Genomic DNA, 16,331 nt, shown 5'->3' with positions numbered 1-16,331 from the left:
ATTAACAATGCAATCATTAAATACATAAAACTCGGTTTGTGATGGTTTTAAAAATCGGCATAAACATTCGTAAATAACAAATTAGAAGATAGTTATGTTCCCTAAATTAAATGCTGTACAGTAATCTTGTATCTCTAAGATCAGTGAGGAGCAGATCAGGGTATGACACAAACTGTATTTTCTGAGAGGCAGTTCTTAGAACTAGGCCGAGCATAGTAAATATTGATTGTGTCAGAACCGTATTTGTTCCTTGAAAGCTGCATTTCAGCAACTGGTGGAGTTACGTTAGAGGAGGGAGCTTGTGAGAGAGTACTTACTCCCTCCCACTCATTTTTAGAGAGAAAAAAATAAACCAAATTCTGCAGTTTGAGGCATTTTGATGTAACTGGTTTGTTTGAATAGAGCAAAGAAATTTCTTCCCTTCTGGTCAAGATATGTATAATGTAATGAAGAACAAAATCCCACACAGAGAATGTCTATAAATGGAAACATGCTTTACATAAAACTGTGATGTGTGCCTCCATTGCGATTAATAAAACAGATAGCTTAGTGAGACCTGTGTTATCGATAATTGGTAGGTCATTTATAAGTATTTCTGTTGCTAGTAAAGAAAACCTATTAAATGCAACTCGGGTGATCAGAAGATTTTTCTAAGAGTTGTTTCTCTTGGAACTCTTTAAAAAATATAAGAATTGAGCAGTTTTATAAGACTGTCAGGGGAAATACAGATACACAGTATCTGAATTTTACTTTTCTTCATCACATTGTTGTAAGATACCGTGGGTGATGTAGACATTGGGAGATGATGAAATAGATTGCCTTTCTGCTATTTAGTGGGAGGTTGCTGTATTGATGTTGTGAGATTATGAAATAGATTGCCTTTCTGCTATTTAGTGGGAGGTTGCTGATGTTTAACCAGATAGTGACAGGAACTTCACAGTACCACTGATTGGAGAATACTAATCAGAGAAGAAACTGCAAGATACTGAGTTGAGATACTAGCTCCTTTTATACTGCTCATATAATGATCATCATATATAAAGTGTTGTCCAATTGATGAGTTTTGCAGATATATTTAGCTAATACAATGGATTGTTTATTTTGACACAACTTCACTATGTGTGGGCCAGGCCAAATTTAAAAATGTGCCTAATGTGGATGTTATATATTTAAACACCAAGCTCTGAATATCTGTCATAGAAATATTCTGCATTTCAGATGTCTAATTTCAAAATTTCTTCTATTGATTGCCAAGCTTGTCTGGATTATACAAGTTTCCTCGTGTTCCATATATACTTATGACTGAAAAATTGAACGACAGTTTTTTATTATTGATCAGGTTTTGTATGAATAAACTAATGCTACTTTTCAAATAATTTTGGATTAGGCAATATCCAAAATAACACAAAAATGCCTTTAATAACCCCTATAACAAAAGTGAATATATTGGCAACACTGCTGTGAATTTGCGTGGAAGGGGTGTGTGTGTGTTTGTTATACTTAATAAATAAAACAGTAGCACCGGGGATTCATCAAACTGCCTACTCTTTCCCAATGTTAAGTTGTTGAACCCTACTGATTTTCAGATTTTCAAGGTGACACAGTTAATGTGAATGTCACTGAAGGGTAAGATTCTTGTAGACATCTCATTTTATTGTGCGAGTTACCTAACCGAAGGAATGGAAATTTAATACATTATAATTTCAACCTGCAATGTTCTCATACAGACAAAATTACAAAAACGTGTGATCAATATTGTTTCTCAGTGAATGCATTTGGAAGATAAATGATAGCACGCCAACTGCATACAATTTAAGAAGTGGTTGATGTTTACCACATTAATTGTTAAATATAAACTTTGGGGAACTTGGAGAAAATGCTCTTATTTGTAGATTTTGTTTTTGAGAACAGATGCATAGTTATAAACAGATGGATGATATAAATTACCAATGACATGGACAAACAAACAAATAAGTACCTTCCAATGACATGGACAAACAAACAAATAATTACCGTCCAATGACATAGACAAACAGACAAATAAGTACCATCCAATGACATAGACAAACAAACCAATTAGTACCGTCCAATGACATAGACAAACAAACAAATAATTACCATCCAATAACATAGACAAACAAATAATTACCGTCCAATGACATAGAGAAACAAACAAATAAGTACCGTCCAATGACATAGACAAACAGACAAATAAGTACCATCCAATGACATAGACAAACAAACAAATAAGTACTGTCCAATGACATAGACAAACAAACAAATAATTACCATCCAATGACATAGACAAACAAACCAATTAGTACCGTCCAATGACATAGACAGACAAACAAATAATTACCATCCAATGACATAGACAAACAAACCAATTAGTACCGTCCAATGACATAGACAAACAAACAAATAAGTACCATCCAATGACATAGACAAACAGACAAATAAGTACTGTCCAATGACATAGACAAACAAACAAATAATTATTGTCCAATGACATAGACAAACAAACAAATAAGTACCATCCAATGACATAGACAAACAGACAAATAAGTACCAGCCAATGACATGGACAAACAGACAAATAAGTACCATCCAATGACATAGACAAACAGACAAATAAGTACTGTCCAATGACATAGACAAACAAACAAATAATTATTGTCCAATGACATAGACAAACAAACAAATAAGTACCATCCAATGACATAGACAAACAGACAAATAAGTACCAGCCAATGACATGGACAAACACAAATAAGTACCATCCAATGACATAGACAAACAAACAAATAAGTACTGTCCAATGACATAGACAAACAAACAAATAATTACCATCCAATGACATAGACAAACAGACAAATAAGTACCTTCCAATGACATGGACAAACAAACAAATAATTACCTTCCAATGACATAGACAAACAGACAAATAAGTACCTTCCAATGACATAGAGAAACAAATAATTACCATCCAATGACATAGACAAACAAACAAATAATTACCATCCAATGACATAGACAAACAAACAAATAAGTACCTTCCAACGACATGGACAAACAAACAAATGAGTATCTCCATTGCTTGGCAAGACACTTCCCTTTTTCATGCAGGAAAAAATGAAAATGAAAGGTTACACGTGAAAAGGAAGAACAGAAAAGTAACTATGAATTGCATTAATTCTCTGATAAATGAATGCCATTAATTGTATACATGTACATAATACAAGAGGATGCTGAGAGTGATTGGTGATGCTCATCTTATATTACAGTACAGTATAAAGTAACATGTATTTTGCATTTATACATTTCTATAGGAATGAAAATTAATCTTTAAAAAAAAAACCACTTGTATGTTCAGGTATATTGAATAAGTGAAAACTATAATATCATTTTCTATTTACATTTTTTTTTTTAATTTTTACAATCTACAACATGATTTTGGAATGAAATTTTTTTTTTAAGAATACATGTATAATGCAGTGGCATTTGGACAATAATTCACAATGACATCACAGAATGCCATAATAATGTTGGCATCTCAATCCCGACCTGACATTAAAGATTCAAGCATCCATTAATACTGTAGGCTATATTTTCTGATAATGCCTGTCACGACTTGTTGACAAACCTATAGCATGAAAAGTTTCAGAAAAAATGGAGTATAACCATGACACTTGTAAAAAATTACAATAAATTTGATATAAGTGTTTAAAGATTATTTTTATACCCCCAAATCGAAGATTCGGGGGCTTTTTGGCCTGTCCAATTGTCTGTCTGTCTGTGGCAAAAAACTTTATCCTTGGTCAATTATCTTTTACACATTCAAGAATTAGGTTAAAGCTTTCGTATTTGGTATGTGTATTTTTTGTGACAAGACCTTTCCATTGACACAAAATTTTTTAACCTTGTGACCTTAACCTGGTTCCACCTTGTTAAAATTGTAATCTGGGGGTATCAGTGTTTCTTTGACAGCTGCTAATGAGCTAATGGAATTGCGTATTACCTGTACAAATGACATCAACAGTCTTCCTCTCAAACGCAGCCTTCTACTCACTTTGCTCTAACTGTTATTCCAAGTACGGCAATCGGAATAATGAAACTGTCGAGTCAAAGGGTTGATTTTCATCAGACAGAGATACTTTTTTAAAAAAACATATATTATGCTTATATAAGGACTGTACTAGTGTTTGAATATTCATAAATGTGTAGATCTGCAATTTGCATGTGAATTTTGCAGGAATACACTTCCACAAAATTCAACACACTGACAAGCCTGATATGTGAGCTGATTTAATCAGACTTTGACAAAACTTAAAAACAGTCTGGAACCCCCTTCCCCCTCCACCTTAGATTGTACAGATAAAATATTGTTACAATGATTTGAGCCCCCCTCGATCCACCTTAGACTATACAAATAAAATATTGTTACAATGATTGGAACCCCCCCCCCCCCCCCCCCCCCCCCCGGTGACCTTAGATTGTACAGATAGAATATTGTTACAATGATTATCCTTTAGAGTGCATCTTCGCCGAAGTGAGTTTTTCTGATCTAAATCTGTATGCATGTCTGTAGGTGAGAGTCTCTAAAGTGAGATTTTTTCACCAGTTGCTTGATAATTAATGCACAAGTTTTAGGTTATGATGCTGGAAACAGCTGATCATAAAGAGCTCTAGTGGAGTTACTGCATTTTGTGCTTAAAATATCAGTGGGAATTTTGAGCAACTATTTTTGTCATTCACCTTGTTTTTTGCGGTTTAATTTGTGTTTTGTTGATTATTTGCATATTTTTTATACATGTATTCAGTCCATGGACTTCATTTCAATTTGCAACTTAGTTGTAAGTTTTGTTAATGTAAACAAGTTGTCTCTCTTGGAATTTGGAGTTGTCTTTGATGGAATTTAGAGTTGTCTCTCTTGGAATTTGAGTCCTAGTTATCAGAAAAGTTTGGGAATTTTTAGCCGAGTTGCAACGAAGTTGAACTTGGCTATTGGTTTGAAGATACGGGCGGGCGGTTGGGCGTCAACAATTGGTTTCCGGATGATAACTCGAAAAGTTTACAATCTAATCAAATGAAACTTTGATATATTGTTGGGTACCAGGTAAGGAAGACCCCTCTTAATTTTGGAGAAAAATGGTCAAAGGTCAAGGTCACAGTGATCGAAAATAGAATGAAATTTCAGAAAAAGTTTGTTTCCGGATGATAACTCAGAAAGTTTACATCCGAATCAAATGAAACTTTGATATATTGTTGGGTACCAGGTAAGGAAGACCCCATTTAATTTTGGAGAAAAATGGTCAAAGGTCAAGGTCACAGTGACCGAAAATAGAATGAAAATTTCAGAAATATTTGGTTTCCGGATGATAACTCAGAAAGTTTAAATCCAAATCAAATGTTGCATAAAGATATTGTTATGTACCAGGTAAGGAAGACCCCTATTGATTTTGGAGAAAATAGGTCAAAGGTCAAGGTCATAGTGACCGAAAATAGATTTAAAATTCCAAAAAAATTTGGTTTCCGGAGGATGACTCAAATTTTTTTTAATTTGAATCAAATGAAACTTGGATATATTGTTGGATACCAGCAAAGCAAGGCCCCTATTGATGTTGGAGAGAAAAAGGTCAAAGGTCAAGGTCACAGTGACCGAAAATAGATTGAAAACTTCAGACAAATATGGTTTCTGGACAGTAACTCGAAAAGTTTAAAACTGAAATTAGTTCTTCACAATTATAAATATGCCACATCATTTCTGATTTTACAGTGTATCCCATGCAACTCAGCTCATGCACCCCTGGGTGCATTATATTGATTTTTTTTTAATCAATTGCAGAAATTGCATTCATATATGTGAATACTGTATTTAATTTGTTTGTAAAGCTGTCTTCAAATTAGCCACTGGCCTAAAGACCAAGTCCAATAAAATTGTGGTGATCATGTGCTTGTAAAATTATTACACATACAAGATCATCAGACCTATGCTTTTCATCATTATCACTGACTTGTCACTTTCTGTTAAAATCATATTTACTTTATATTAAATTCAGTTCATTTATTTCATTAAGCCAACTGGCTCATCAGAGTACATAATATAAATTCATTATTATATACCTTTAGACATGTGTAATATACTATGATGTCCGGATAGGGCCATTTGCAAAAGCATGACAGCGCGTTAGTCACAACACGCCAAAAAGCAACTCGCCTTCATGCCGACAAGCAACATGCCATCACACTAACACAACTTTACACAACTCACATTCACACCGACAAGTTGTGTTAGCGTGACTGCGCGTTGCTTGTTGGCCTGAAATCGCGTTGCTTGTAGGCATGACGACGCGAAATTGTGTTGCTTGTTGGTGTGAGAGTGTGAAGGCGCTTGTTGGCGTTGCTTGACGGCGTGTTAATTGTGACTAATGTGCAGTCACCTATCCGGACACCATAGTATAGATATTGGATAGATAATATGATATACAGTTTGTTACATAGTGCGTGGAATTATCGTATAGTACCATGTGACACATATGAGGGCCGTCCAAAAAGTTCATGGACAGTGGCGTTAATGTCATTTAAAATCTAGGTCTAGATTTAAATACTATGCACCAATTCCAAGTCAAAATAAATTGGTTTTGAATGATATCACTTAATCGCTTTAGTTACTCGGTAAATGAAAAAAATATGGCCATAAAAGGTTGTGGAAGGCATACACGACCCAATTAAGATAAAAATAATACAAACTTCCTATAAATTAAGGTTTTGCATTCAAATGGTTAATATATTTTCCATAAAAGGGTCAAAACTGGATAGAATTTAGTTGTGATGTAGCAAAAATAATGGATTTCATTTCTGATGTCAGTTGTTGTGGTATATAATCGACGAATAAAGCCTAGACGTACTAAATAAATAATTTCCCAAACAGTTAACAATAGTAATACCTCTGTAGTTATTCGTATCATCTACAGCTAACAATAGTAATACCTCTGTAGTTATTCGTATCTTGTACAGCTAACAATAGTAATAACCTCTGTAGTTATTCGTATCGTCTACAGCTAACAATAGTAATACCTCTGTAGTTATTCGTATCATCTACAGCTAACAATAGTAATACCTCTGTAGTTATTCGTATCGTCTACAGCTAACAATAGTAATACCTCTGTAGTTATTCGTATCGTCTACAGCTAACAATAATAATAACCTCTGTAGTTATTCGTATCGTCTACAGCTAACAATAGTAATACCTCTGTAGTTATTCGTATCGTCTACAGCTAACAATAGTAATACCTCTGTAGTTATTCGTTTCGTCTACAGCTAACAATAGTAATACCTCTGTAGTTATTTGTATCGTCTACAGTTTAGCTTCGGTCTATAATTGCACCTTTCTTGTATACTGGGACGAAAATAGAATCCGTGTCCATGAATTTGGGTTACATTCCACTTTCAAAAATGTTTTTGAATAAAGTGTGTTAATAACAAAATTGAAATTGTTTTACATCTAATGAAAAAACCCTCATTCAATAGATAACCTCCTCCACAGCTTTCATTGTTGCATGGTTTTAAGTTTATATATACCTGTTGATTGACGTTATTAATTTTTTAAAGTGTATCCTCATTAGAGAGACAATTACTTATATGTTTATTTTTATTTTTCTTGTGGGTGAGTGATCAGAGAAAGTTTAATGAATTTACCACTAGAGAAATCTGTCACTTTGTGTAAATATTTTAAATCACTTAATAAATTATCAATCAAATACGGCAGTTTCGAGGTATGCCCTAGTTATTTCCCTTTGGAAAACTCTTATTTGTACATATTAAGGTGCGAAATAATTTGTTTACATGCAGGAGTGTGACAATTCATCACTGCATAAGTGAATCTGCTCAATTTCATCACCCAAATTCGATTGATACACAATTAACTAAGTAAGTGATACATTTAAGTATTCAAGGGGTAATTGCATACATGGAATTCTTATTATATCACATTATTTTGTTGGTCATAGTTATCATATCCAGGATATTACTTGCAATTATGACATTGTTTTTATAATGATTCCACTATGATCAGATATTTCTTTAGATAACATTCTGTATTTCATACACTTACATATATTTAAAGAGAAGTCTTTTTTTTTATAAATTAGTGCATTGTATCGTCTTCTTCATGCCTGCCTTTAGGTCCACTCTGTCCCACTTAGGCATTCCACTTAATGTATACCTCCCACACAGAAGAGCTCTTATCGTGAAATGGCCTAGAATCTTCATTTTCATTCCATTGATTATTTTAAAACCTGTACATTTACAAAAGTCTATCATCAGTTTCCTTCTGAAAACATTTAACACTTTATATGTGCATGGTTTTCCATTCTGTGAAATCAAAGTCTTCTCCATAAATTATAGGTGTGTTAACAGAGTTTATCGTTATGAATATAATTTTTGGAATTGCTTGGTCATGCATTAAAGTCTGTAAAATCTAGACATCTCCATTATCTTTATACATGTATTTACTATAGGAGTCTACTAGTCTAGCGTTTGGAATGGATCCGTACTTATCAAATGAATCGTAAAATGCACTAAAATATGGAGGTATACAACAGAAAACTAAATAAATATCTCTGACAAGTGCATTCTCAATACAAAGTTTATATTTGCCTCACAAAATGTTATTGGAAGAGTATTTCTGTAAAAAAAATAATAATAGCAATGTCTCCCCCCTTAATATCTCTTAATTTGTACAATGATTTTACCATAGATGTCTAAATCAAAAGAATATTTCTGATCATCCATGTCTCAAAGAAATATGACATCATCTGAAATAATGAATGATAGAAATCAATCATTTATCAATTTAACGAATGTTCCAAGATAGGATTTATAGACCACTAAAAATTCAGAGTGTAGAGCACCCCATGTTTTAAATTGGTCAGTCTCTTGATTTTCTGAACATAACAGCTCATGGTTGCAATATTTTCTAGCAAAACCTCGCAAGTTCACAACCATGTCCCCCTATCCATGGTGCCTGCTGGTGGTTGGGGAGACGTTCGTTGGAACACAAGGTGAAATATGAAACAGATTCAGTGGTTTAGAACATTTTTTTCAGAAAACATGCACAGTGTTTGGACTCTTCCTTATGTAACTGTTATGCATATTGAATGTGACACCTGGGAATGACCCTGGTTTAAAAATACAAAATTTTCAATTAATCCTAATAAAATGTCGTTTATCTGAGTTCATACAAGGAACTCACAATTTTTATCAAAAGCACATTTTCTTTCAATAATGTCCTTAATTTGTTGGTTTACAAGTAATGGGGAAATATTTTTCTATAGAAAGCATCCAGACATTTGGGGGGAGTAAACATCTGGATGATTGATACTAATAGAAGTTTAATTCACATTTTGCTAAAGTTATGTCCCTTGGCTGCCATCTAGAGGAAAACCCATAGAATTCTCACAATGACTTTTGTAATTTAATTGTCATTTAATTAACTCAAATAATGAATCTATCATTTGGATTGCCCCATGGTGGTACTACTCATACATTTAAAAAAAATTAAACAGCTGAGAATTTATATGTATATTGTTAGAAGACATGAAACCAGTTTTTAGTTTCATAATTCTTCTTCAATGTAGAAATCAAAAATATTCTTCCCAAAAAATTGACAATGCTACAAAACTAAGGTGCGAACCTCTTTAAAACTCATGTCTTAATTCTCACAATATAGGTAATATAAACAAGTTTAGTGTTATTAGATTGGAAATAAATGACATTTTTGCACTTGATGTATGGAAAAATTCATCATATAAAATCTGAGAGCTCAAAAGAATAAACATGGAGTATTATAAATTCTAGATTATACATGCACTTTTAAAATTACAAAGTTGTGCCTTTAAAAAGTGGGGGTTATATAGATCAAAATTTTTAATTGTTGGCTAATATTGCCTCTTTTCGTAATGTTTGCATGTAGGAGTTATCGTTCGTTTGGGACGGTATATATATGAACTTCCGGCAAAGAGTATACAAAGCACCCAAATTTATTGGATTCGCTTGTTAATGCATAACAGCCTAGCCATTATCTCCTAATACTGCCGTTAAATACATCACAGATTTCCAAAAATTGCAAATACAAAATATTTCCTCGAGTAAGTCATTTAGAAGTAGCAACAAACTCAAAGTTGCATGATGTTCATGTGCGGGACTCGGCGGTCGGCTCCATTCTAGCAGTTAAACACATCAGACATTAAAGATATAAAGAATTTGTATTCAGGTTGGCCCAGGAAATCGAATGCATTTCCTAAATCAGATCCACCCCTTATAATAACCTTCGATTTACAGCGCAGGATTATTTTGCGTACAGTTGAGGTCTTATTAAATATCGCTGAAATTTGCATCGGAGGTAAAATTCTACAATCATGTAATATATATAAAAAGAATGAAACAAAATAAATTGTAAAAATGTAATAAAAATCATAACATATTCTCCATTAAGGCAGACTTCTCCTCTACCACTCCATAAACATCATTGTACGCTGTATGAAAAAGTAACTATCGATTCTATAAAGAATACAAAAGTAAGTGTTTGGCAAACACGGACCCCTGGACACACCAGAGGTGCGAAGCATTGAAGATCTTGTTTGTGAACACAGCAGTAATGTTTCGCTAGGAGGGATGACAATGGGTGAAAATTTGGTAACCGATTAGTCATAAATTCTTTTGACCGATTACATGTACAAAAATGTAATTAACCGGTTAATCGTTAAAACTTATAATTCTCAATTACTGTATTATTTTATTTTATTTTATAGCTTCAGTTTTATTAATTCACTAAAAACAGTATGATGAGTGCTTCGATAGGTAAAGATGTGAACAAAAACCGCATGAAAGCAAGAATATTTGTAGAAATTCAAAATGTTCACTGTTTGCAATGCCACGCCAGAATGGTGCATCATATGATTATTTTCATTACAATATTTGGCTTCAAGTTTATCTTAAAGAAATAATTATATTGTCTTCGAAGTTTGTTTACAAAAATTGCTAAGGTGGCAAAAATCTGTTCGGACGGCACACAAGTTACTCAGGACGTGCGAGTTCGTTCTACATAACACAGCTGACATTTCATCTCTTTCTCGTTTACCGCAAGTATTACTATACGTGAAACATTGGGAAGTAACTCAGAAATATGATTTAGTCTGACCTCCATGATTTTTAGGTGCAACACCCCCCTCTCCATTTTTATTTTCATCCTCTAACTTTGTATAATTATATATCTTTCTCTGACCAGAAAAATGTACATGTGTGTTACTTGTGCTCATTACCATGCACTATAATGGTACGAATCATTGAACTGATTATAAAATCCATCTGGAAATTATGCTGACAGCGTCGACTTTATCAGTGTGATACTAGTACTGTTTGGTAGTTTGTTTTACGCAAGCATTATATACAGCCTGACTGGGAACTTTCAAAAAGGTTTTACCAACAACAAAAAAATAGAATATTATTATCGGTATTGCATGCAATTTTACTTTGAAGATCATTAAATCTAATCAGTCATTAAAAAAATTCATATTTAAAGTTTGAATATTACGACACCCCCCCCCCCCCCTTTTTGTTTTGTTTAAACACATGTAATAGAGGCACGACAGTATTTCTTTACTACAGATAACTCGGCCAATCGGTGACAAATTTTCTATAATCGGTTAGCATTTTTTTTCAACCAAGTAATCGGTTAACCGGCTAATCATTGTTATCCATAGTATTTAACACATGCATACATATAAACCAACCAAACTTTGGATATATACATACCGTCCCGCATGAACGACAACTCGTACAAGCAAGAATTACGAAAATCCCGAATACATTCTCATACAAAATTTTGGGTAAAGCGGTTCTGTTTAATATAATCAATATATATATATATATACACACACACACACACACATATATATATATATATATATATATATATATATTCAACTAAATTTAAGTGAATTTACAACATTTGTATTATAATTCGAAGTCTTTACTACTATATATAGTATTATAAATTACAAAATCGAAATTGCATGTCTTAAAGGATGTAAATTTTGATGATATTGGATAAAACAGAAACTATAAAATCATGCAGATTTAGAACTTTTTGATTAAACAATCCTTCCACCACAAAATGTAGTCCTTTTCAACCCATTTCAAAATTTGAATTGACATGAAAAAATTCAACAAAATAGGTTTAATTAATAAATGTATAATTATTTGGATCGATGAAATATAAGTATTGAACCTGTAGCATCCTGCGCAGTTGTGCTCAAAAGCTGAGCAGCTAACTTCTCTAAAGCATATATACACAATAATAATGTTTGCATGTTCATTTCAGAAACTATGCACCTTTTATTGTAGAGGAGTTAGAAAAAACTATCCAGGTTTTAATGTTATATGGAGCTTTGATTACAGTCATGTGTTTTTAATATTTGTCAGTTGTTTCTTGGAAAGATTTTATTTGTGATCAAAAGTTGATTAAAATTTTAATGCATTGTTTGTTTCCCATTTGCGACTCTTAATTCATTTTGATATGGTTCATGTAGGTAATTTAAGAGATTATAAGAATTTATTCAGAAGCAGTGTATGTGACAAATTTAGAAATATGAAAAATATGCAATTTGGAGTATCCTATACACCTGTGGCATAAACGTCAGCCTACAAGCAATTTTAAATTCAGTACTCAATCATTAAATGTGATACTTATGTAGTATTTGTTCAGCTCTAGATGAATTTAGGCTGTGTGGCAGAGCCATTGACAAACAATGATAGTATTCAGCAAGATCGGAACCTCCATTTTGAATTGTCATCGATAGCAGATACAATGTATGTGTTTATGATAGTTTATGTCGATGCTTTATACCTTTTCACATCTCATCTTGAAACTTTAAATGTTAGCTACATGTAGCAGGATTTTCTAGAAAAAGGACTAATATTTGTAAACCATGCAATTATTTAGACACCTGTAAGAGATTCAAGCAAATCTGGATGATAATAGTACATTAGCCGATTTCCTATAGAGTAGTGTGTTAAAGTCCACAAATCCACACACTGGCATTCCAAAAGACGTAGTAGGTCATTAGAGAGCGATAAAGTAACAATTATTATATAAAGCATAACTTTACCAGGTATTTAATACACAAATATCTGCAGCACACATGACATTGGCAGAGTGTCATTTAGCTAATTGGGAAACAGATGTGAAGTGTTTGTGAACTATTTTAAGCCTGCATGGCTGGCATTCAGTGGACAGATAGGTTATTGTTTGAGACAACCATTTCCTAGATCTGTGTCCAAGTGCTGGAGAAGTCTTCCCTGCCTGTCACTCACCAGACATCAAGAGGAACCTAAAGGTGTGGGTGACTGTACATAACACACTAAATGTGTCGCTATATGATGGATCACTGAGCTGCCTCTATAATCGCTATTGATTGACCAAGTGTTCCTCAGAAGTATTTACACTATGCCAGTGACTTGAGGGCCCCTGTGATTCCACATGATCTGTGCTTACTCTCATTAGTTCAGCCGTGTGACCTTGAGGACTCCCACCAGTTGTACACCTAAGTTACTCCAGGCTTTTAACAAACCACTTTAGAGCTGCTCTCAACACCTAGTGTTGTGTACCCCTGGTGAAGGTATAGTGAGGTTTCCTGATACCGGACAGCGGGTGTTTACAGTTTTTATGGGACAAATTTAGTGCAGTTTATCAATAGAGTTCAACGTCAGAGGCATTGAGGAAGAAACCTGGTCAAGTGATTAGGGTGTTTGTTTATCTTCTGCTCCATTCAAATTTCTCTACAGTTTAATTGGAAAAAACTCCAAGCACTGTGGCTCATTCAGGTGAAACGCTGATCTAAATATAACTTTGCTGTACAATGTAAGAAGATTGCAGTGTACCCTGGGTTGAAAGAAGACACAACATGGAACAAGGTGTGGAGGTACCGAGCAGTTTTATTGATCCTCAGAATGGGGAGGGCGGGAACTTAGCATGTAGGCCAGACACAGGACAGGAGGAAAAAATGCCTGAAATTCGTAATGGAGAGTGTGGTTCTCAAGCGGAGTGCAAGAAAAGCGAGAAGAATAACTCCTCAAACAGTCATACACACAGTGAAAATGGAGAGGAGGACTGCACGTCTTCCAAAACTACTCTTTCCTTGCCCCGGCCAGAGGTCAGCAACCCTGTAGGGATAGAGACATTTGATGGGGACGTTCAGTACCAGTTTGGTGAACCTCCCCCATGTGAGTGCGATGCCTGCATTCTGGAGCATTTAGTCGACATCAAACCTCCAGAAAAAAAATTCTCCAGGGTAAGCATTAATCAAGATACATGCAGTTTGTGTTATACATATTGGGTGCATACAATTCTTTTGTCAAAGTCAGATGGCAGTTTTCCAGAGGAATATATGTATGATTAAATGACAGAGAATAATAGGGACCATGATAGCTCCATTAATCTCTGAAATGTTGGCTCATAATATTGGTTCTGAACTTGAATTTTATAATGGTGACAATACCAGCTAGTGTTCAAAAACATTTTTCATCAGGATATGCTAATTTAGGCTTTTACTTGGCCCTGTGTGGGAGTATAGGCACTTGAATATTTAGTGTTGACATTTGATATATGCAGGCATTATAAGTGTGCACAAGGAAGAAATGTTGAATTATTTTATGCTTTAAGATCTGTACAACTTGCACGTGATATATTTCCAGTAATTGTGCTTGAGCTTAAATGTCTTTGGGTTATTCATTTTTCACCTGGGATACCTGTGTTGTTGACGAGGACAGATGATTAATTTACCTGTGTGATCATTTCACACTCCCCCACCACCAGCTCATTCCGCCAGCTACAAACTAGGTCACTCGAGATAGAAAGGATTTCAAATCTTAAAAGCTCATCAGGTCAACTCTACGTAATAGAAAGCTTTCACTGTCTGTAAATTGTTTTGTAGATGACTTCCCTTAGGGGAGAACAGAACTAACTTGATCTTAAAAATGCAACAAAAGTCCTACAAAATTTATCCAACTTCAAAATTATTTACAACTTGTGGTGACATGCACTCTCTCTGAAGAATTTGTAGACTTGTTATCTCTCTCTTTTCAAGATTTGTTGTACTTTTATTTAGCATTTCTTTTCTGTCCTTGGCCTGCATGTTACATAGGCCCTTATTGGTACAATTTGATACTTAGGTCCTTATTGGTACAATTTGTTACTTAAATTAGGCCCTTATTGGCACAATTTGTTACTCAGGCCCTTATTGGCACAATTTCTTATTCAGGCCCTTACTGGTACAAGTTGTTACTCAGGCCCTTATTGGTTCAATTTGTTACTTAGGTCCTTATTGGTACAGTTTGTTACTTAGGTCCTTATTGGTACAATTCGTTACGTGGGTCTTTATTGATACAATTTGTTACTTAAGCCCTTATTGGCACAATTTGTTACTCAAGCCCTTATTGGTACAATTTGTTACTTAGGTCCTTTTTGGCACAGTTTGTCACTCAGGCTCTTATTGGTACAATTTGTTACTCAGGCCCTTATTGGTTCAATTTGTTACTTGGGTCTTCATTGTTACAATTTGTTACTCAAGCCCTTATTGTTACAATTTGTTACTCAGGCCCTTATTGGTACAATTTATTACTCAGGCCCTTATTGGTACAATTTGTTACTCAGGCTCTTATTGGTTCAATTTGTTACTTAGGTCCTTATTGGTACAATTTGTTACTTAGGTCCTTATTGGTACAATTTGTTACTTAGGTCCTTATTGGTACAATTTGTTACTTAGGTCCTTACTGGCACAGTTTGCTCATTAATATTCTGGGCAGTTACATCATTTTTATGGCAAAGCTTGTATTCTTTTTTGACCTGGTAGGCTGGTCCAATGGTGACAGTATGAAACAGGCTTTTAAATCCCACAACACGAAGCATGTCTATACCCTTGCTTATGTATCCTTTCTCCAATTTTCCAATGCACACAGATTGCTGATAAAATGTGTACTCTCTGCATAGTGATGGCTAACAGTGAATCAGTTGTATCTAGCTATTTCCTTAGGGCAAATGAGTAGTTAGTACCAATCAAACATTTCCATTTCTCTAAATTACTAGACTGGGAAAAGGGTGTGGTCAGTGACCTAGAGATCACAACGGCCTCACAAGGTCATCCGGAAGGAAGAAGGCACCTGTCACTAGACCTGTATGGCATCTTGACTAATGACCAGTTTATATAACTCCTACAGCATATAGATGAATCTAAATATTAGATATGAATGCTTGACGAGTGAGAGGAATGTAG

General features: G+C 34.3%; 2 protein-coding genes across 13 annotated transcripts in view; both read left to right on the top strand.

The window, feature by feature from the left end:
• The window catches only part of LOC125649140 (inositol-trisphosphate 3-kinase B-like), a 44,204-nt gene that overhangs the window by 13,265 nt on the left and 14,608 nt on the right, over positions 1–16,331 (top strand). The window lies entirely within an intron of this gene.
• On the top strand, positions 901–16,330 carry LOC130054901 (uncharacterized). Its single transcript, XM_056165990.1, has 4 exons — positions 901–989; positions 12,783–12,870; positions 13,330–14,351; positions 16,145–16,330. The coding sequence occupies exons 3-4, from the start codon at positions 13,965–13,967 to the stop codon at positions 16,172–16,174; spliced, it is 417 nt and encodes a 138-aa protein (XP_056021965.1). The 5' UTR covers positions 901–989; positions 12,783–12,870; positions 13,330–13,964; the 3' UTR covers positions 16,175–16,330.

This window comes from Ostrea edulis, chromosome 5 (genome assembly GCF_947568905.1).
Source record: "Ostrea edulis chromosome 5, xbOstEdul1.1, whole genome shotgun sequence".
Taxonomy (NCBI): domain Eukaryota; kingdom Metazoa; phylum Mollusca; class Bivalvia; order Ostreida; family Ostreidae; genus Ostrea; species Ostrea edulis.
The sequence above is the reverse complement of the archived record's forward strand: the minus strand, read 5'-3'. Positions and strand labels throughout refer to the sequence as shown.